The sequence below is a fragment of the Athene noctua genome, chromosome 3 (assembly GCF_965140245.1).
Source record: "Athene noctua chromosome 3, bAthNoc1.hap1.1, whole genome shotgun sequence".
In the NCBI taxonomy this organism is placed as follows: Eukaryota; Metazoa; Chordata; class Aves; order Strigiformes; family Strigidae; genus Athene; species Athene noctua.
Window position 1 is genome coordinate 18,071,881 of NC_134039.1, and position 22,771 is coordinate 18,094,651.

General features: G+C 36.9%; 1 protein-coding gene across 4 annotated transcripts in view; it reads left to right on the plus strand.

The window, feature by feature from the left end:
* Positions 1-22,771, plus strand: part of CACNA1C (calcium voltage-gated channel subunit alpha1 C) — a 491,623-nt gene that overhangs the window by 66,817 nt on the left and 402,035 nt on the right. For all 4 annotated transcript variants that reach the window (XM_074902152.1, XM_074902151.1, XM_074902149.1 and 1 more), the window contains exons 2-3: positions 6,914-7,237; positions 10,821-10,924. In XM_074902152.1, coding sequence (XP_074758253.1) covers positions 6,914-7,237; positions 10,821-10,924 — 428 coding nt within the window. The remainder of the gene's footprint in view (positions 1-6,913; positions 7,238-10,820; positions 10,925-22,771) is intronic.

A 22,771-nucleotide genomic window follows, 5' to 3' on the forward strand; every position in this document is an offset into this window, starting at 1 on the left:
TTGTTTTTTCATGTTGCTAGTGCCTCGTTGCATCATTTTATGTTAATGGCATCAGCAGAAAAATCTCTGGAGGGGGGAGGTAAAGAAAAACAAAGCTCTACTTGGAAATGAAGCATGGTTCTTGAATAGGATTTTTTTGTTTAGATTTTAAAAAAATGTTTAGTCTCAACTTCAGAAAATGAACTGTCTTAAATCATGTATCTTTTATCTGTGTGTTCTGAAGCCCCAAAACAATTTACAGGAAAAATTCTTTAACTCTTTTATCTGAGCTAACAACTACACACTGAGTTTTAGTCTGACATGATGTTTAAAAGTTTATGTGTATATTATAAATTTTGTTATAGAAAAAGCCATAGGTTGCAATCCAGCTTTCATTATAACTCCTATCTCTGCTTACAAATTACCTCCAAAAAAATCTTCATTTTGGAAAAAACTAGTGTCACTTTAGCAGTGAGCTCTGAGAATTAATGTCTTGTCAACTTTTTTTTTTTTCTTAAAAAAGGCAAATAAGGAAAAATGTCTAAATCATGCTTTAAAGAAAGTGAGTTTTGTGTGTGTGCAGTCCTGCATTCATTTACTAAGGGAAATTTCCAGGGGTGTCAACTGAAAATTTAATAAAGATTTACAGAAAAGACTGGGTTTTTGTACAAATAAGTGTGTTCATTTCACTCCAAGATTTTAAACTTTATATATGGCTGGTTCTTACTGTCCTGGGATACTGAAAGACTTAAAAAAAAAAAATAAATAAATTGCAGAGTGAGGTTTTAAAACCAAAGAAATATTGTTCCAGGTCAATCGACTGAGGACCTTCACCTTCCCCCCCCATGGAGTGATGAGCATGCATGTAGAAGTCTCACACCATGCTGTGATGATCTAAAGGTTTGAGTGAAGCAGGGTTTACTTGGAGGGATCTCTTTTGATATATTAAGGGATGGAAGAAATACATAAGATTTCTGTGCAAAGGCCTTCCTTCAGGTTAAACTTGCTTTAGACTAATGAAAAAACTACTTTTCACTATAAATCTTTCTTCATGTATGTGATTCTGCAGGAATGTTTTTCTGGCCTGGTCTAGAAGACTTAGAGTGTGGGAGGTACTCCCACCAATCCTGGGGGTCAATAGGTGTGCCTCGTTGTCACTACAATTAGAACGTGTTTTCCTAAGGTATATCCTCAATTTTTCTTACGGCAAAAGCCATTGCTTCTGCTTGTTTATTGTGTGAGTATAGTGATAGATATTGCCTTTGTGTTTTTTGAAATAAAATACACACACACACATATCTAGACATATATATTAAAACCATATATATGTGTATATATATTATTATATATGTATTTTATATATACACACAGACTTAAAGATTGTTACACCCTCCTCCCTCTCATATCCTCAGGAGCAGCAATCCAAGTTCTGGCATTCCCATTTCTGTCACTTTGCATCATAGATCAAGTTTTCTGGGCTTTGGTTGACCTCCTTGTTCTCTTCTGGGCAGCCTGAACTGAGCCACATCTTTCCTGAAGTGGAGAACCCGAAATTGCCCACTGTATTTCAGCTGAAGCCCTGCCAGTGCTGAGCTGAAGAGAATTACTTGTAGTGCTACGTAGATTTTAATCCCTGTTTATATACTACATTGCAATGACTGCATTTTGTGGGAAGAAGGCAGTATAACAATATCAACTTCTGTTCTGTTGGGGATCTAGTATAACCCCCAAGGCTTTTTTGAAAATAACTTTGGCAGATGATTCATTTTGCTTAAATACTTTGCCTTTGTCCCTGCTGAACTCCATTCTGTTTTTAAGACTTTTTCACCAATTCATGAAGTTAATTTTGAATTCAAATTCTGTCCTTCAGTGTATTTGCTTTACCTCCCAGTGTCATATTACCTGCTTGTTTAATAACACCATTGACCATTTCATCATCCAGATCATTAATGAAAACACTGAACAGAATCAGATCTAGGACAGTTACTCAGATACCTCCATATGACACATCCTTCAATTTAGGCAGTTGTACCAGTGATAACTGCTCTCAGGCATCCACTGGTTTCATACTCATAACGTTTTTCTTTTCTTATCCATATGTCCTTATCGTCCTTGTGAAATTGTCATACAAGACCTCATCAAACAATTAATAGTCAGGAGACATGGCACCTACTGCTTCTATCTTGCCTGTGAATTCTGTTACCCAGTTCTGGAAGGAGTCCTCTGAGGTCTCTCCTGTCTTTTATGAGTTCAAACCAGCAGCTAACAGTTTTGACATTAATTCAGAAAGCTCTTTAAATATTCTAGAGTATTCTAGGGTGTGCCACCTAAGTATAGCTGAAACCATGAACATTATCTAAGTACTTTCTAACTTGCTGTTTGCCTTTTCTAGTTGCAAATGATAACCTGTTATGGGGGATTAATTGTGCTAGTCACCTGCTCTTGATGGATTTTTCTTTAGTAAAAATTGAGGCAAAAAGGTCATGTAACACTCAAGCCTTCTTACACTTATCAAATGCTCTTTTTTCTCCATTGGTTAATGGATCAATGTTTTCCACATTCTTCCTCTTATTAACAGATGATCTCATACACTGACTTTTTTGTGTGTGTGTTATTCTTCATGTTTCTTGTTAGGCACCTCTCACTTCAGTCTTTATAACTTTTTTCCTGTGTGCTTGTATTGGTCTTACACATGATTTTAGTAGTGTGACCGGTTTCCTACCTTCTGTTTGCTTACTTACAGTGTTAAGACATTACGATTTAAACAGTTTTGTCTTTTAATGTACCCATCTCTTATCTGCTTTGGGGAAAAATACACTTGTGCAACACAGTTTCAAGGTTTACATTTTTTGGATTCTGATGTTTTTAAAGTGATGGAAAATAAGAATGGTGGCACTCCACATCAGCATAGCTGTATTTTCATTTAAAGAATTAATCTAAGTAAAATTCCCATAAGATAAATGTGTGGCTAACTAGAAGAAGTCAAGAAACAGAAGTTGCAGTTCCATTGTGTCATTAACTTGCCTGCTTTGCATACAGAATGGTCACTTAGTTGTTTGGGTTTTTTTAATGATGCTTTTGACATAGTTAATAGGTGGCATGATCGATGTTATTAGAATGCAAATAGCACCTATAAAGGTATTAATGGTCATCACTCTGTATTAGTGGGCTTGGTGATGACCATTGGCTTGGTGATGACTGTTTGGGTGACTTAATTGTAAGCTTACAATGTCAGGTATTTTGTGCAACATGGTTCATTTCCTGAGTAGCAACCTTAACTGTTACTTTTCTGACTTATCTCTGATTTTTGAGACCTGTATTTCTGTTGTTTCTGCATTTGAAGATATTCTGCAACTTTGCATTTGTGCAAGAAATGAAAGTCTGTCCTCAAAAACTTTGTAATTAAATTTGTTCACTTATGTGGACTTTTCTGTTTAATTACTATTCAAATGCTTAAACTCATGATCCATAGCACAGAAGTACTTGCGTTTTGTGCACCAGCTGGACATAGTCAACAGCACAAATTCTTGCTAAAGGGTGGTAGGGATTAGCAGAGTGATGATGCTGTGGATCACAGTGCTTAGGGAGTTACTGCATTTGGGTGGGGGCTGAATATCTATTTCCCAGTTCTGGTCAACTTCTAGCTTAATAACAGTATAAACAAATATGATTAAAGTGATTTATGTATCGTGAAACTATTTGTAGAGGGAAATCAAGTGAATTATTTTAACTGCTACATCGCAAAATGAAAATAGCAAGTCCAGTAACTGCAGCTCTCGGGTTACAGCAAAGTTTTGTGTTAGGGGAGAAATGAGTGCCATAGGTGAAATTTAACATGGGGCCGCACAAGTTCAGTATGAATTGTGTTCTGCTTACTTCGTAGGAATTAACACTAAGCATTTAGATTGTAGGGTAGAATTTAATTCTCCCTGAAATTTTGGCTGTGCTGTCTTTAAAAATATTTTGCTCAGCTCTTGAATGTACTTTCTGTGAAGTTGTGTGAGCTTCACTCTTTATGCTTATTTCTCTAAACCATAGATCAAGTAATTTGTCACTGCCATTAGTTATTTAGTTCAGATAAAGTCTGCAGCCTTTGAGCTTCATAAAAGAGACAGATCCTTATCAGAATTCAATATCTGTAATATTTGTTAATATAAATCTCTCATTACTGACTCATCTTTCAAAATTAATTTGAGGCAAAACACTTTATTATGGGACTGGTGATCATGGTCAAAGTAAAAACAATGTTACCACCAGAAGTTCTATCCTTAACTTCACTGGCACATCAAAGTCAAAATGCATTGACTTGAATCCTCATGTGAAACCTAACTTATAAGCAATAATATTGAAGAAGCTTGACACATTCCCAAATTGCAGAAAAGTCTTCATTAAGATGCAGCAGCTGTTTATTTTCAGGACCGCATGGTCTAGTCAGCATAAGAATGCGGTGGCAATGGATCAGCAAGTTTGCTTTTACTGGAAAACACAAACATCTTTCTTATCCACACTAATGGGTCAGTATTAAAGAAGAGCTGAAGTTAGAGAATAATTAGAGTAATTTTCTGTTTATTTTTCTTTCCAGCATGCTTTAGGCTAGGGAGGTCAAATAGATGCTAAAGAGAAAAACTGCATCTGGATCTATGCTGAAAATAAATATGTATCCCATGAGTAGTGCTGTGTACAATTTGCTTAGTTTTAGAAAACTAAGTTTGTCTGCCAGTTGATTGCCTGTTTCATCGAGGAAATCTGCTTAGCCTGTGTGATTCTGAAAGCTCTTTTTCTTCAGTTTCAAAATCTAAGGGATATGACTTAACTGTTTCCCATTTCTTGTTTCTTTCAGCTTTCCCTTTCACGTATGAGAGTCATATTACTCACCAGCTTCCTTTGGCTGGTTTGTAACTAGGAGGTTTTTCAGTGAGCAGAGACAAGCTCTAGATTTTCTTGCTATACAATGAAACTATAACAGCCTGGAAATCTTATGGCAAGGCCTGACATAAAATAACATCTGACTCTATCATGTTCTTTCTTGCATTTCAGTGAGAAGAATTTTAAAATCTCGAATGCTTTCTAGGTAGAGGCATATCCTGTTCACTCTCTGTGTCAGTGTAATTGTATTTATTCTACCTGCTTTAATTCATTTGTAGTGCAGTCATTGCTGTGGTATCTTGGCACTGCACATCCAGCTATGAAATATGCATCTTGGGTAATTATTTCTGTTCAAGAACAGTTTGCCAGTTTTCTGGTTTTGCATGTCTTTCATCTGGTATTTTAAGGAAGACAGAGTGTCACATAGTCTTCTGTTTGCTTTGTCCAGTAGCCTATAGGACCCCATCTGACTTACTTAATAACATTGTATTTCTGTATGTGTATTCTGTGTCTTATGCTCTGTATATTTCTAAAGTGGAACGTGGTCAATAGTAGACTTCGTGCTTGCTTTAAAATAAAAGGTGATCTAATTCTTTTACTGGGTTTCTACTCTCTGCCCCTTGCATGTACACTTTTTTTGAAGCATAGTCGCTGCTGATCAGAAAACACAGTCTCTTGAGTTGCAGTGTTTTAAAACTGAACTCTGATTTCATAGCCTGTGAAGGAATAAGCTCTGTAGACCATGTGGATTTCCTTTTATCTGTATCTGAACGTATAGGCCACAGGCAAACTCGCAAGTCCACAACAAAGATAAGTAGTCTCTTAAATCTTATATAGGACATATCTAAATAAGACATTCTTCCTGATTAAAGTTTGCTGTTGTGACTTTGTGTAGATTTTATGTGGCACTTTTCTAACATGGCTTATGTTTTCATCAGTGAAGCGTCTGTGGCAAAGTTCAGTTAATCTTTTACAAGTTCTCACACATCTCAATTGAAGCGTACTCCAGAGTAAGGGAATCTGTTTTGAAGTTTGAAGATTCACTCCTTTTGAAGTGATTGAAGTTTTAATTTGTGTCACTGAAAAAGTCTCATTGAAGAGGCCCATGTGATATAGGTGTCTTTATTGAAGCGATGGAACAATTGCACTAGCTTGGAAGGGTGACTTTCATTTTCTTTTGTAGTGTTAAGACCTAAATATCAGCCACATGTCACCTGATGTACATATTCTATTATTATGATTGGGCAAAAGCATATACTCCCTCAGTTTTGGCTAAAAGAGGTACAAAAGTTGAGATTATCATTCTTGTTAATACATGCATTTAAAGTAAGTGTTACTCCATTGATTTCAATAGTTCATCTATCTTAAAATCAGCTTATCAGGGTAAGGAATCAGTTCCAGTTTCTAAATGTATGTTGGTTGGCTTAAACTATTTGTGCAGCATTCTATAGAGCACAAAAGTCATGAACCCTGCATTTGTGTTCCATTTTCTGCTTCAGTGTACCTTCTAATCAGGTTGTTCTTAGGCTTAAACAGATGTACTGTTTGCAAAGAGAATTAAGCTCATTGTTAAAGTTTCACTTTACCTTGAGGTAGTCTAGAAAACATAAGGATTTTTATGGCAAGACTTGAGAATCTCATTTGAGTGCTTTGCCATGTACTAAATAGCATAGTGCCACATCTCTGTGATAAAGTGATGAGAACTATCCTCACCTTTTAGCTTTCAAACAATCCAACTTGTAAAATGTGTGGGTAAAAAAGGAAAAGGAGGACAGGTTCCTTCCTGTGAATCCCTGGAGATTGTATTGCTTTGACTTACTTCTAACAACAGCTCAGTGTCTATTGGGTCTTGTTGGGAGACTGTTCCAAGAGAAAAGATTGCATAGTAGTATTATTTTAAAATAAAGACTTTGAACTGGAGGAACAAGGTGGTAGTAAGTGGATACCCTACACTTAACTTGAGCTCTTGATTTTACTGATACTTAAGATTTTAAAAAACACTATTTCTCTTTTCTGCTGTTCATAAAGTGTCTTCACAAATATCTGGGTGTTTTTTTTCCTTTCACAGGTTCCAACTATGGGAGTCCCCGTCCAGCTCATGCCAACATGAATGCCAATGCAGCTGCAGGGCTTGCCCCAGAGCATATCCCTACTCCAGGAGCAGCTCTGTCCTGGCAAGCTGCGATTGATGCTGCCAGACAAGCCAAACTGATGGGTAGTGCTGGCAATGCAACAATATCCACAGCTAGCTCCACACAGAGAAAACGGCAGCAGTATGGGAAACAGAAAAAACAGGGTACCACCACAGCTACACGTCCTCCCCGGGCACTGCTGTGTTTAACACTGAAAAATCCCATTCGGAGGGCATGCATCAGCATCGTCGAATGGAAATATCCTTTTTGATGTTCTCATTTGGAAAACAGCAAATTGTTTGCATGCATCAGGCACTATTCATAAGTGTGAAGAAATCAATACATTAAGTTGAAAGGCACCACTGGGAACGTAAAGTACATGAATAGGTTTTGATGTCTTAACTGAGATCACTTATGCTGGGAAAAAAACATTCAGGACTTGAAGCCTTAACTATACCCTTGTGGAAGAACCCACTCCATGCTTAAATGATAAAGGTTAGGGGTTGAATTCTGCTCTTTCAAAAACATGTGGCCCAGGCTGAAATCGATGGTACATATGCAAGATGTTTGAGGCCAGAATTGAACTGACTTTATGGGATTATATAGCAGCTGCTGGTTTTCCCTTCTTTTTTTGCAGGCACTTAGAGGTGCCACCAGTTGAGCAGCTCTGGTACTTTGAATCACATGCTTTTCTGTTAAACACTTGGTATCACACTTTCTACAGTATGGAGAGAAGAATGGGACAAAAAGGAGGAGAAAAAAACCCCGAATGTATGCAATAAGACCCTGAAACAGGGGTAAGGCCTGTTAATCATATTGAAATTCCACTTAAACTAATAAGGCTCATTAGTGTATGGTAAGAGATACTGGTTATCTAGAAGCAGGGAAAATGAGAGGTAGTTAATCCTGGAACATGTACAAATGCAGTACAGGGCCAGATCTAGTAGTCTGAACAAGAGACAGACTGTGTCACACAGATGATAGATGGTAACCAGTGACACAGAGCTGCAGAATGTAAGGGTCAGTGCTGCTTCCCTGGAAAGTCAGCAAAGCCTTTTTAGTCACCCAAGTCTGATCAGCACAAGCTAGAATTGAAGAATTTGTTGAAATAAAATACACCTCCCTCGCCTCCCCAAAGAGAAACCAAAACTAACCCTGAACAGTAATTGTCAGTAAAACACAAGCTAATGGGGTTCTTCAGTACATACAAAAGAAAAAGCACATTGTTAAGGATAGATAAGCATGTCAAGAGAAGGCAGTACAGAACTTGGCAGTAGTTAATATGATAAAAAATGAATGATGGCATTTAAGACAACGTGATAATATCATTCCATTGGGGGTCTGGTGGGATGTTAGAAAGATGAAAACAGAATATGAGTATATTAGGTCTTGCTGACATGGACATATTTTTCAGATGAAGAACTTGTAAAAATGATCCTGTCAATTCCTAGATGTCCTTAAACTACCTGCCTCCTTATTCTTTTCTTCTTCAGATGCTGATTTTTAGTCCTTCTGATTAAGTTTGCTACTTTTTATCCCTTCTGGCATAGCTCTGATACTTTAAGCATAAGATGATGGATGATGACTAACAGGTTGAAGCTGAATATAGGTTTACTTGCAAGCACCCTAGTAACCACATGTCTTTAGAGAAAGAGCACAGGGTGGCATTTGATAAATTAATAAGATCAACAATGAGTGATGGGATTGATGTGTTGTAAAACAGGATACAGCACTGCTGAGATCAAGAGAGGATCAAACAATGCAATTAAAGCAATCCAAAGATGCTGATGCTTGTGGGTTTTGGTTTTGTTTGGTTTTAGGTGAGTTGATGGAAGCATTTTTTTTCCATCACAACTTCTCTTTAGACATCTAGTACTTATAAATGTGAAACACTTCAATGTCAAGTTACAATATCAAAGGATTTTGATAAGATTTAATTTTATTCTGTACTCTGACTTTTCTTAATTGCTAAAAACTACTGAGAAAAGCTTAGCTTAATTTGCTGAACTGCTAAAATCTAAGCATAATAGATATTAAACAAATATCAAATGGTAATTCTGTGGTGTTTCTTACTCAAACATTATAGTGTTGAGAGCCTGAAGGTGTAATTACATATAAGAAAAAGTGAAATTAAGTAATTACCTTATTTTGCAAAGATTTAGCTGTGTATTTAATTTTCTGCTATGTGTGCAGTCTATTTGTAGATTTTATACCATTTTATTTTTATAGTGTAAAGTAAGAATAGAAGTAAAATAAAATACACATAAACAGTGATAAGTTAATAGAAAATAATCCTGTCAAAAACAAAGTCTAATGAAAAAGTGATTAAGAAAATGAAAGCCTATGGAAATTCAGGCCTTTATGCAGTAAAAACTACGTATACAGCCTGAGGTATCTGAGAAGTTCTGCTGATTTCACTTGTAATCTACCTACCGTGATCTGCTCTTCTTTCTCCATGTTATCATATATCTCCTATTATTCATAGGTTTGAGTTTGATAGTCTGGCAAGTTTGGAACCCTTTGACTCTTTCATATGTGAAATGTAGAATATATCTGAGCATACACAGTGGTCAGGTGCCTGGGATTTGTGTGTATCTTGCAGTTCAGCCTGCTGCACATCCCAGTCTCCAGTTCTTTCCTGCTAAAACCTGCTGACCAAAAACATACATGCTGTGTTGACATCTGGCAACGCTGCAAAACCAGTCTCATGGTAGATAAATTCATGCTCAAATGCACTCTCTGGCACAGGTTATATTTGACATTCTCCCTGTCCTATCCTTCTCTTCATTCCTTTCCAGAGTACTGGTAAGTTGTCTCAGTGGTAGCCTCCAGGATATTCTTACAGGCAAGTAAATCTTGTCTCTACTCGGAGTTTGTCGACATTTCAGAGCAATTAAGGTTAAGGAGTCCACCAGAGTAGATGAAGTACAGTGCCAGCAGCTTGGTCAGTTGAAAAATGCCCTTTGATTCCTATGGATAGCCAGCGAGGCATCAAGGTTGTGCAGGATTTGTTTGTTGAACATCCCAAAAGTTTGGGTTTTTTTTTTCCCATAACAAAGTTGATGCCAAGCTGAAATGCCCCTAAATTGGTGCTAATTTCTTTGTCATAAGGAACTCTTAGCTTCCTGATGTCTTTCATATACTGTGTAGGCACATTTATTTTCCCTAGGATGCCAAATGGAATGCGAACAGAAGAAAAGTAATACTCCTTCAAATAATTTTTAAGCAAAACGAATATACACAGCCTTGTGCAGTATAAGCACATTTTGGACAAAGCCTTTTTTTTTTTCCTTAACAATCTTTACCATCATTTAAGCATCTTCTGACTGAATGTATACATGTATTTCTTCGACCCTTGCATTTAACTTTGAGATACAAGAGAGAGATTGAGAAAGGGGAGGAAAGAAATATAACGAGAACAAAAAAAACCAACCCCAAAAACTTTTGTTAAAATTATGTCAGGTTTTGTAAATGCAGAAGGAAAAGACCAAGAGAAACTAATTATAAGAATAAAGATGACAGTCCTTCTAGAACAGGCTTCTGCAATTAAAAATAGTTCAGCCACACTTGAAGAGAAATAGAGAAAATGCAATCTAACTAAATAAAAGAAGAAAAAACTTTTAAGAAATCTGTGTTTACTCTGGCACGCGACTGGCCTACACTGCTTTTGACATATTAGGAAGATTCTTGGCTGGGAACTCCTAAAAGCACTTAAAAAGTCGTATGTTTCTTTTCAGAATATAAGGGGGTTGGAATGTTTTCTTTAAACAGAATTCTTATAAATTATTTATTTATTTGTGTGTGTACATTTTGGAACAATTTCCTTAACTCCCTTCCTCAGACCATTTGAAATAATTATTTTACTGACTATTTTTGCCAATTGTGTGGCCTTAGCTATCTATATCCCCTTTCCAGAAGATGATTCCAATGCCACCAATTCCAATCTGGTAAGTCCTTGATGATATATAGTCTTACTATTTTGAAAGTCCTTTTTAAAAGTAACCAGAGAGACTGTTGAAGCTGGGGAACATATACATATCCACCAAAGATGAGAACATAATAAAGTAAAAATTGTTTTTGAGTGCTATGTGTCCTTTATTCATGTTAACACCTGTTTCAGTTTTACTGGCTTTAGAAAAGTATGTTCCAAAAATTGCACGGGTGTTATATGTGATATTTTGGCTAACAAATTTCTTCATGCTGCAAAAGTGCTTGGTAAGTTTTAAACTGCAGGTATTTGCAGAAGAAACCTTCTAATCATGGGTTATGTGGCAATTTTTGTCTTACAAAGCGCGATTGTGAAATTGATACTGTCCTCCTGTCAGGTGATACATGAGAGCACAGCTTGATGACTAATTTCTAGGAACTACCTTAATGATTACTTTTCAGACACATGTGTTTGGTTGAACAATGTTTGTGGTTTTTTGTTGTTGGTAGTGGTTTTTTGGTTTTATTTTCCTTCTCTCTTGTTGGGGGAATATAGCTTTGCCATTGTCACCACTGATGCTAATGTTGGTACTTTGGGATAGAGCTGTCCATATAAAAAGATGAAAGTTTTTACTTTTGGCTTAGCGTGAAGTCATAGCAAAGCGTTCTGCTCAGTAAGGGCACAACACAACAGCTCCGGAATGCAATTCACTGTAGTAGCAGAAATTGTTCCTTTCAAATATGTGAACGAATCTCCTACTTGTCTGCTTGGATAAGGATAAAAACTTGCTCCCAGAGTTTAAGAGTTGGGATGCTATTTCCTGAATAAAATTTACTGATGTAAGAAATTTTAGAGCAACAGAGGAAGACAAAAGCCATACTTCCAAAGTAGGGATAATTGGGATGGTTGACAGACGTAATTAAAATGATTCATGCTGTTCTTGGAAGTCAGTCATTTTATTAAATATCTCTTGAAGTCATATAAAACAAATTTTGAACTTCAGGACTTTGCTGGAAAAATACTTTTGTGGGTTTTTATTAAAAACAAACAAACAAGAAAAATTGTTGCTTTTCCACTGTAACTCCTTCAAGAAGTTTAAAAATAGGAGCCAGAGGAGATAAGGGATTGTTAACTTTTAACTATTCTCTATATTTACAGAACATGTGAGCTGGTCTTATTTCTCTTCTGCTGCTATCTCTTTGTTAGTTTGAAATAGTGTTTAACAATGATGAATTGTGGTATGTTTAAAACACGTCAAGATGTCACCTTTCAAAAATTAATATCTTTTATTTTAAAAAGCAGATTCAATTGATTCTCTGGCTATAAAAGACAGTATGTTGTTTATTGCATGTTCTGACTTTTAAGGTTGAAAGAGGAAAATGAAGCAGAGTTGAAGGTTAGAGGACCCTTAATTTGTCTTGAGTTTAATTTGGTATAGGTATTTGCCTTATTTTAGTGATTAGGCTGCTGGCTAGTGCTAGGTTGGGAGTATATTCACAATTGAATGAGCTATGTTGAAACTGTTCTACTGTCACAAAATATATACACCTTGTGAGCTGAGTTGCTGTTCTGTATCTGTTTTCCAAGACATCTTTTACATTGTTGGTCAATCTACCAAAACACTCATGTTATTTGTGAGTAGGATTTAAAAAAAAAAAAAAAGCCAAGAAAGAATTATAATCTTAGGAAAGTTTAGGAATGTTATAGCCTTGAGACTGAGGAGGCATTGCTAATTTATCTAAATACCTGTTTCACAGAAATAAGGGGAGAAGAAAGTAAAGTGTGGAGTCTGACTACAATTTGGGTCTTAATGGAAAAAAATTAAAAATGGAAAACGGGATACTTAGTATACCAGGAGGGTCTTGCACTAGCGGAATTAAGATGCTATTCTAGACTATAGATCAAACCCTGGAGCTCTGAATGCTCAGTAGCTTTTTGTCCTGTGATGTTTGTGGTTGTTGGGGTTTGTGTGTTTTGGGTTTGGTGGTGGTTTTTTTGTTTTGTTTTCTCAGGGTGATACACATATGTCTTGGCCTGTATATACTACTGTTGAGAAACAAACTTTTTTAGTATATGTCATATGTTGCATTCCAAAACTTTTCACAGAATTGTAAAGAGTTATATGTTGTGATTAGTGAGTAAAGTACTGAGCAATAGGGAGGGGAAGTGGAGGCAAGTGGGTGAGGTAAGGGTGAAAAAATGTGTTAGTTGTGTTTTGGAACAGGATGAAAGGATAGATGAAACTGAGTTTAATGAAAGTTATTCCAGATGGCAGGAACTGCAGAAGAGTGAGACCTTACTCTCAAAAAGTCAAACTGTGCATGGAAGCGACTATAAAAAAACTGGGGGTTAATAATATGCTCCTGTAAAAGCTCATGCACTTGATTTTTTTAAAATTTATTTTTCTACCAGTGAGCATGTATTTTGCAATCAGATTTATTTTGTAGCCATGAAGTCTAGAGCTCCAAAGGCTATAATCTGAAACAGAAAAGGAGTGTATGTCTGAAATGTGTGCATATAGGTTACTAGCGTGCACAGATATGTGTACTCTGCAGAAGTGTAGGTCTGACCGAATATATACAGAATCTACCTAGCTGTCCAGAAGAAGTTGCTTTTTTTTTTTTTTAGGGGTAAAGCTACCACAATCTGTGGTTTGCTGAGCCATCTCTAACTTCCTGAGACATGAAGAAACTATCTACAGAAAATGTATGATGGGTAGTAACTGTTTTACAAGTTCTCAAAGTGACAGAACAACAGTTTTCCAATAAGCTCTCACTTTTCCCTTAGGGTTTTAGTATTCCTTCTCTAAGGTTTCATCATAACTTTTCAAACAATGTTTTCTTTGGGGGCTGAGGTAAAATTTCAATCAGTTGTTTTTAACAAGCTAATGGAGTAGAGGGTGGTGACGGAAGAGAAAGGAATTCTGAATGGTGTGAGTGGCTTCTATCCTTCTCTCTGTAAAAGTACGTAAATGATAGCTAAATAATGTTTTGATAAATAATTGCTCTGTGTGAATTTCACAGATGTGATCAGACATCGGTCGAACAGGGCATACTTATTGCTGTATGCCTTCCACAGAAGTCTTGAAGAAACACGTGTCTCATGTGCTTGTACAAAACCAGTAACCTGAAGTCCTATCTCCATTTAATAAGCCTTGTCTTTAGGTGAAAGACCTATTTGATATGATGCCACAGTAATTAATGTGAACATTGGAACTAAATAGAGAAGAGTCCAGTAAATAATTCCTTCACTTTTGTGTGAGTTGTGATTCGCTGTTATATATTACAAGTTTAGGCCGAGTACCACATGGATATTCTGACTGGTTCTCTGCAATCTGGCTTCCTATAATAATTCCTGTAAACCCTCAAGCCATTTTTATCAAGAGTAGGAATGGTAACTTGGATCGTGAAGCACTTTCATTTTTCAAATGCGCATTTATACTAAACCCCAGATTTCATATTTTTATGCTCACTGCATTGTCTTTGTCACTGGCTTTAGGAAAAATGCCAGAACAAGATAATGTAGTTATAACAAATGCTTGAAAATGGCTTTAGCAGTTTTTGTTTTACTTCTGCAGTGTGTTCCCTGGAAAACTATGGAACTCACACAGATGGAGCGGAGTTGCATTGGGAGCAAATTTTTTTTTATTAATGAACTCGGTTGAGACTTTGCTTAAATGTACAAGTAAAGAAAGCTTATGGATGACCCGGTGCAAAGAACAGTTATGTATTCTCTTGATGCAGTCAGGAAAATTGGAGCTAGTCTGAGAGGAATTAAAGTTAGCCTGCATGAGAGGCCGTAACTGATATGGAGGCTTTCTGCTTATTATCCCTGTAATTATGCATTAGAGCAGAGATAACGTATATTTAGGAATAAAACTATAGACTGCCTAAGATAGGAAGCTGACAGGAAAATGCTTCTGTCACTTTACTGGCAGTTGCAAATGGCACAGGTCTGGTCAATATCACAGCATGGTGATAACATAATGAGGTTAAGACCAAGGTTTACAACACATTCTGTGGAAGGCGACTCAGTTGTTTATGCTTTGGATAAATAGCAGGAGAAGATTCTTTGTTTTGTTTTGATATCTCTGCTTTCCCTCCCTTGTCCTTATTACAGGAAGGAAATCCTGTTGTATGCTAGTTAAATTTAAAAAAAGATCTCTTGTGTTTATATGTGAGCTTATAATGGGATGTCACCTTCAGACTAATTTGTTAAACCTGTTAAATAGGACCCTGTGAAAGGGAAGATGGGATTTCTGCTTGCTTGTCAGTGCTTGTGCCAGCCAGTGTCTGTGGGAATGTCTGCCTATGGAAAGGGGGCTTGCCTTTTAGGAAGGCCTGGCTGCTTTATTAACTGGTGATTATGGTAGTATCCAGTTGAGCAGGTGATTCCTGTACAGAAAAGAAGAAAGTGTTTTAAATTTTTTTCCGTTTGCAGCAGACTGACACAATAGGCGTGGATGTGGTTGCACATGTATTACATTTCTAGATACTAGGATAACAAACTTCAGCATTTTTTTTATATCGGAGTATTCTGGAGTCAGCATATTGAACTGTCTCTCGGTTCTTCTTGTACAGTCAGAAAGTGTTAGAGAACAAAGTGAGGGCAAGGGGGTCAGGAAAAGAAAGGATGGCTTTTCTAGATAAAGATAAGGAAAAGGAAGAATACTATACAAAAACTTTTGTTTCCCTTGTGCCATTGCTATCATCCTCCTGTGTGCCAGTTCCCAAGTAGTAAGCAAATACAGTAATAAGATATGCTGACATTAAGGGTGAGGTATAGGGTGGGATAGAGTGGAAACCAAACTAATAAGCTCTGATAGGTTTATTAGCTAGGGCTTCATAACAGCACTGCTACAGCTGGGTGAAGTTACAGAATTTGAAAAGTGAGGAGTAAGCTACAGAAGCTGGAAGAAGGGAGCTGAGGAGGCTGGAAAGAGACTGAAATCAGGATGAGGAGGAGAAGAAAGGAGATTGTTCCAAAAAGGCCTTGATGACTTCTTCCAGAAAGATTGCAAATTACTGACCTGTGTGATGCTAAGGAAGTTGAATATGATGGAATTTAGGCTCAACATTTCCCCAAGTCCTCAGAAGCCCTGCCTCTGGCAGGGAGTGGCTGATGCTCAGCATCTGTAGCAGTAGCGAAGCACAGGGTGGAAGAATAAGAACTGGGTTTAAGAGGAAAACATTCAAGCTTGTCTGCTGGTTCTGGTGTTGGCAAACTGTGTGGCCTTGGGTAAATTGCTTTCTCAATTTTTCCATCTGTAAAATGGGCTGGTTACTGCTTTCAGGGTGAAGGTGATTAGTCAATGCTTTACATCACACAGACTGCTTACAAGGAATGCTGTAGAAAAGACTGTCAAGAAAAGAATAAAATCTGTAGCAATCAGTTCCAAGCCAGTGGTCACTAACTGATCAAGAAGGGTAAAAATAGGACTGAGGTCTTATTTCTTTGCACTGGTAGGGGCAGAATTTAATTTCCACAGAGAAGTGCGTAGGACTGCATCATCACAATTTGCTCATGTGTGTTGAATTAATTTGAGGGGAACTCTTAACTTTTGATGCTTAGATTTGCAGCCTTTCTATCTTTCTTTTAACTTAGTGGTGTAATTTCCTAGGCTTTGTGAAGACAAAACTGGTAAAGTGGAGATTAACACCTATATGTGTTACTAGCAGGACCAAAACTGTTGAGTTCCCTGGGCAGGCTTCTGCCACTTGAGTGATCTCAGTAATCAGCAGTGGTAAGAGGTGGCTCTGTGTGTGGACCAGGTGGAGATAGGATTGTAAAACTTTGGCAGAGGGATTCAGAGGTATTTGCCCACAAAGGAATGCCGTGTTCTATTCCAAGCTCTGGAAAGGAATATAGTTGAGGGGCTCCTCTGTACCTTTGGAAAAAGGGCTTTTTCTGTCTCTTTCTTCCAATAATGCCTACTTCTGAACCTGCCCCCATCTCAGCCATAGCTGTCTGAGCTATAACTCTTTTCTGCCATTTCTGGGGTTTGTTTTTTTTTGTTTGTTTGTTTGTTTGTTTTTTACTGGACTTAAGGTTTATACTCGGGTTTCTTACCTTTCTGCCATTTCATTAGCAGTTTTCTGTCCTGCACAGGGCTTGCTGTTGAGTCCCAATCAAATCCCAGCCTTCTGCTTCTCTTTCTACCAGTGGTCCCTGTGTTCTCACCCAGTCTGTGCTTGCTGTTTACCATCTCTTGATTTGCTCTAAGATCTCTTATGTCTGCATGTCCCCATTTTTTGTTGCCTTTTTAATTCATGATCTTTGCTAAGTAATTTTTCTCCTTCCAGTCCAGCTTTCATCAGATCTGTGCCTTTTTCTTTCCCTTTTTCCTCCTAATTGCAGTCTCCCTTCCACAGCGGTTTCATATGTTATTCACGTTTTCTCATTTGATCTCTGTGCTATCCTCACTCAGCTTCAACTCCCTGACCAATTTTCTTGTGAATTTTGGTCTTAAATTCCTTTCTGCTCCTAAACCTAGTGTCTGTAGTCAGACAATCCCAGTGCTCCTTCCAGCTGCTTCTTTCTTAACTCTATTCTCAACATACTGGCCTTCCAGTCTGAGCCTGCCCCTGGTTTGGCCTTAGCCCTTTTGCTTTTGAAATCAGTTGTGTTTTTCCCAATGATGTCTGGACATCAGCAGTAGAAATATTGAGAGAACAGCACCAATTCGAAGTTCAGTTGCTTTATTGCAGCGTGATTCAGACCAGTTGAGAACAGTTATTACATGGGTCCCTGAAAGCCTTTGTAGCTCTTGCTCAGCTCTGTGGATGTGACACACATTCTGGTCTGCAGAAGCTGTAAGATACCTGATTAGTATTTGCAGTGACAGTTTGGGCCTTAGCAAGTCTCTATGGAGCCTGTACAACGGAGGTTTTTAAAAGCCGATCTGGCCAAACTTAAGTGGGTAGACAAGACAAAAAATGCAGCCCTGACACAAAGGCCATTAATCTGACAGTTCATATGACCTTGTTGCAAAGAATATGATAATTAAAGAAAATAGTTGCTGAGATTTTTTTTTTTTTTTAAACTGGGATAAATCAATGGATATTGTTATACTGTTTTGTCTGAAAAAGTGCACAAATATTCAGCCTGAGATAGAAACCATCCTCAAAAACTGTAGTATTGACTGGTAATATCACAATTAAAAGCAACTGAAAACAGTATCTTAATAATGGAAAATGTTGCATAGCTTTAACAAAATGATAGACATTCACCTCCATTAATATCTTCCATATTAAAATGTAACATGGTGCTTCACCGAATCAGTGAGATATTGAAAACTGGCGTAAAAGGTTTTCAGAATTAAACGATATAATTATATATAATGCTGTAATGATATCAAGTATTTACATTATGCAGTATATAGTGCAGTAAAGAACAGGATTAAGAGATACAGACCAAAGGGAAAAAGTAGATTTCAGATAGACACATATTTCACATGCAAATCCTTTGAGGCAAAATTCAGCTCATTCAAGAAGAGCTGTCCTGGTTTGGAGGAGCCGCAGAGGAAGGACCTTTGTACAAACAGCTACAAGATTGGTAAAAGAAATGGATACTCCTATTCACTTACAGTAAGAATGTAAGTATAATTTGTGTAAGTAGGACTGTAAGTTTACACAAACTAGTCCAAGTCCATGGAAATAGTAACTTGAAATTTACATGTTGTATGTTTCTGTGTGATTTTGAAATTTTAACTATATATTTTGGTACTGATTGATGACAGATTTATTGGTTTACTCCAAACATTAAGCCATTTATCCCATTTCTCTGGACAGCTCTTATTCCCATTTTCCCTTTTTTTATGTGTAAGCTTTCTAAATTTCTCACTTATCAATAGTTTTAGACTTTTTTTTTTTTTCAGGTGATAATCATTCTTGTTTACCAAACCTCAAGTTTATTGTAGTTTGCTTACCCCCTTCCCCCATTCCAGAAAGATAGGAAAAAGGTGGAAGAAGGCCAAGTAAGAGATGTTAAGTACTGTTGTTTTCACAGCCTAATTCCTGCCCCTACAAAAGTAATGCAGCCTTTTAAAAGGAATGGAAATTTCCAAAATGGCAGTTACTTTTTGTATTGTCTTTTCGGTACAAGTATCTTTACACCTCTGTAAATGTGTAGGATGTTAGACTTCTGTTCATCAGTTCATCAGAATCCTTTTAATGATAGGAAATAAGCACTTCTATCTAGAAAATCAATAGATGGTTTTACACAGGATCTTTAGATTCCTTTATGTATAGTTTGTATTATATCACATTCTTAGGTTTTTAGTCAGGCAAACTTCCCATTTACTTCACTGGAGTTTACTGTCACCCAAATCCATCCACTAATTTAGTGCATGCTATTGACAGACAATTGTTGGAACATAGGGCTTGCTGACATCTACAAAATCATTGATTCTAAAAGCAATACTCCTTATACTTGTGCAAACTAGAAAAAAAGCCCAACAATTTTTCATAATTTCCTTAGATATAAAAGAATGGATGTGCTGCTTGTCAAGGGGCAGAATTGCTGGAAACGAATATGTTTTGTATGTTCATCAAAGTTTTGACTGGCTATTCCTCTTGAGGACAATTACTATTTTTTCCCATGTTTTCTAACTCTTAAAATATGAGGGTTCACATGTCATAGCAGCTCTTTAGTCCTCCTGGCTGAATACTTGTTCAAAGCAAACTAAGACCATCCTTGAATTTCACTTTTGAGAAATGCTGGATAATTTATAAACGAGTATGAAATATAATGGAACAAAGTCTCTTCTTCTTGTACAATAACCATGAAGAGCCTATATTTATTGATGATATTTCTTTATTAAGAATACGATGTTGAATGTTCACCAGTTAGGGGAAGTCTTCAGTAAGTAGCAGGAAATGTTCATTAACATCTCTTTAATATGTTGCATTTCTAGCAGATGCTGGGAAGTTGGCACAGCAGGTTATCTCCTTAAGACATCCTTAGCAAGTTCTGTTTCACCTAAGCCTAGGCAAGGGAGCTGGACCATCTTTGAACTGCAGTGTTTTTCTAACCTTTTGCTATAACCTTAACCTGGAATGGTCTGTAGGACACTAAGGAATGCATATTTTGGTCAGTTGTGACACTTTAGTGATGTATTTCTGTAAAGTTTTATACATGCATGATGTGAATTGATGTCTTGATGCTCATATCCATGCAGACCTTAGGCTCTAATGCAGCACACCTGCACACCAGAGGAGCATACCTGCTCTTTGACTGCTGGTAGTACGGTTTCTTTACAGTCTCTCTAAAGGTGGTGTCAACACCTTTAGCCCCATGCACTAAATGTGACAATGGCAGAAGCAGGATGCTCAACTCCAGTGGTATAAGCTTTCCAGAAGTGACATGTATGTGGTTAACCAGCTAGCTGGGTTAGCAAGTGTGCAGCTGTTTTTGAGGCTGTCCTAATAAACCTGTACTGATGGAGAGTTTGGCGTTTTGGATTTCTTCCTCTTCTGCTGGCTTGCTGTTGTCTGTTGCTTGTAAAATTTATATTTAAGTAGCTTATATTAGAAACTGAAGCAATCGTCTTTTGCATATGATTATCTTCATCTGGTATGTTGAAATGTTTTTCTATTTAGCAACAAATGTGCTTAATGTTTTACTATTACTCTTTGATCTGAAGCATGGTGAATGCTTTTTATGTGAACATTTTAAATTGTTTTAATTCTATTATATACCCTCAAATACAAAACCTCACGGAAAAGCACAACTTGCATGTTATTTTATTATTTTTATTTTTATCCATTGAAAACTACTTACAGTGCTGTTATCCTTGTGTGGCCTTATTGTTTGTTAGAGTCACTTTAAAGCAAGAATCGCTGTTTAAATGAGATTATGCAGCCAAATGTGGTCACAAAATATTTTTAAAGATCTAGTTGCATAATTGTTTCACAATCTAAACTTGTATTTAAAAACAAACAAACAGAAAGCTTCTCCTCATTATGGTCACCAAGATAATGTCTGAATCTGAACAAAAGGCACATCAATGCTCTTCAGGAGTAGTTGGCTGAGATGAAAGACTGCAAGATGAAGTAACACTGAGGAGAATGAACAGCTCCTATTCACCACCTCTAACTGTTAATGCTAAATCATGACAATGACAAACTAAGATCTCAAACACACATAGAATTTGTACCACTGTAGTGACAGATATTGGGGCATTTAACTGTTAAGGATTGTTTTTATAGAGAACAAGGGAATCTGCTGCCTCTGCTCTTTAAAGCCACTGCTGTCCTTGCAACAAAGGGAACGAAGTAGAGGATTTCCAGCTTCCGACTTCTATTAAATGCTTCAGGTGTCTTCTGAGTCCAAGAAGCTAACTAAGCATTTGCTTGTGCAAATACTGAATAATCATGTACATCTATAATAATGGAGTGGTACTGTATTTTTATTTCGAGTTTTCTATAAAATCCAGTTCTATATTTCAAAGCAGGACGAACAATAAGTAAAAGCTGGCATCTGCATTTAGATATATACGCTGGATGTGCAGCTGTGGCGTACACCTGATGTTGCACTGAGTTCTACCAGCAAGAAACTGATAAATCTCCTTTAAACAACCTGTATCCTGATTTTTATAAATCATTAGCCATGATTTATTCTTCCCTTCTCCTTCTTCCTTTATTCAATCTTATTCAGCCTGAGCCAAGTTTTAGCTTGTTAAAATTTCAGAAAGTCACAGACTTTTTTATAGCTCTTATCTTACTTAACATTTCACTGTATCCTACTTCTCATTTGACAATTATGTAATTTTTATCCATCTCAGGGGTGCGATGCTTTCATCCTGACATAAATAAATTCCTGTTTATAGCAGTTCAAACTCCAGCATAACCTTTTACTTAAATGTTTAATACATTTTAAAACACACTTAAAAATTACATTCCAGTTTCAGCCTCTTCTTTTCTTTCATATTGGATATAATTATTGACGTCCAAATCTATTTTGTCTCCACTTTTCATTGTCCCTATGACAAAGCCAGTACTGCTGCTACTCTGTGTTCCTTTTGAAGCATCAGGCTGTTGCATGCAAGTATTTCACAGTTCATAGAGGAAAAAGGAAGAAGCAGATGAAGCAAAGTTGAATATTTTAGCCTTTCAGAGGCTATGAAATGTGAAAATTTGAGTCTTTTGGATGATCTTTCTGTACTGAAATCTTATGGAGTGAAAGAAAGAGGAGAAAAAAAATATATGCTGAAATATATTTGTAACTCTGAGGTCTAATTCTGCTAAGTTCTGAGCCATGTGTATAGCAGTCACAGAGGATAGGTCTGTATGAGGGACAGAGCTTTTTAAAGGTGTAAAAAGCAGGAGCTAATCTAGGGAAAATGCAATGCAGTATTTGAAAGTAAGTGCTGATAGAACTATGGAAATATTTCTGATAAATATCTTCTGAAACAAATTCAGTCCTGGCTGATAGTTCCTTTTGGAAATGTTTACCTTTGCTTTCATATTTCAATACTGTATTGAAAAAGGATACCACAGAGATAGTGATCCCCCTTTCAGAGGAAGAGAGATCACAGCTTGTATTTAAGCTGCTGCTCACATGCTTCTCTACTCTATTCATCTTGGTTACTCAAGTCATTTTCCATGGTAGGCAGGTAACATTTTTGGGCTCTGGTATGAATCTAAAGGAGTGCATTTAAAACAGTGGGTTTTGTGGTTCATTCCCCCCATCTCCACCATCCAGACCTGAAATAATATGGCTCCCAGTCTGTGTGCCTGCTGCTGCTCTTCAATAAATATAAACAAATATTTCACGGGATAATAACTTATAACTTATACATTTTTCCTTTTCTTAAAAGAATAATAATTTCCAAGGAAGGATTTTTGAATCGCTGGTTCTTCTTTAT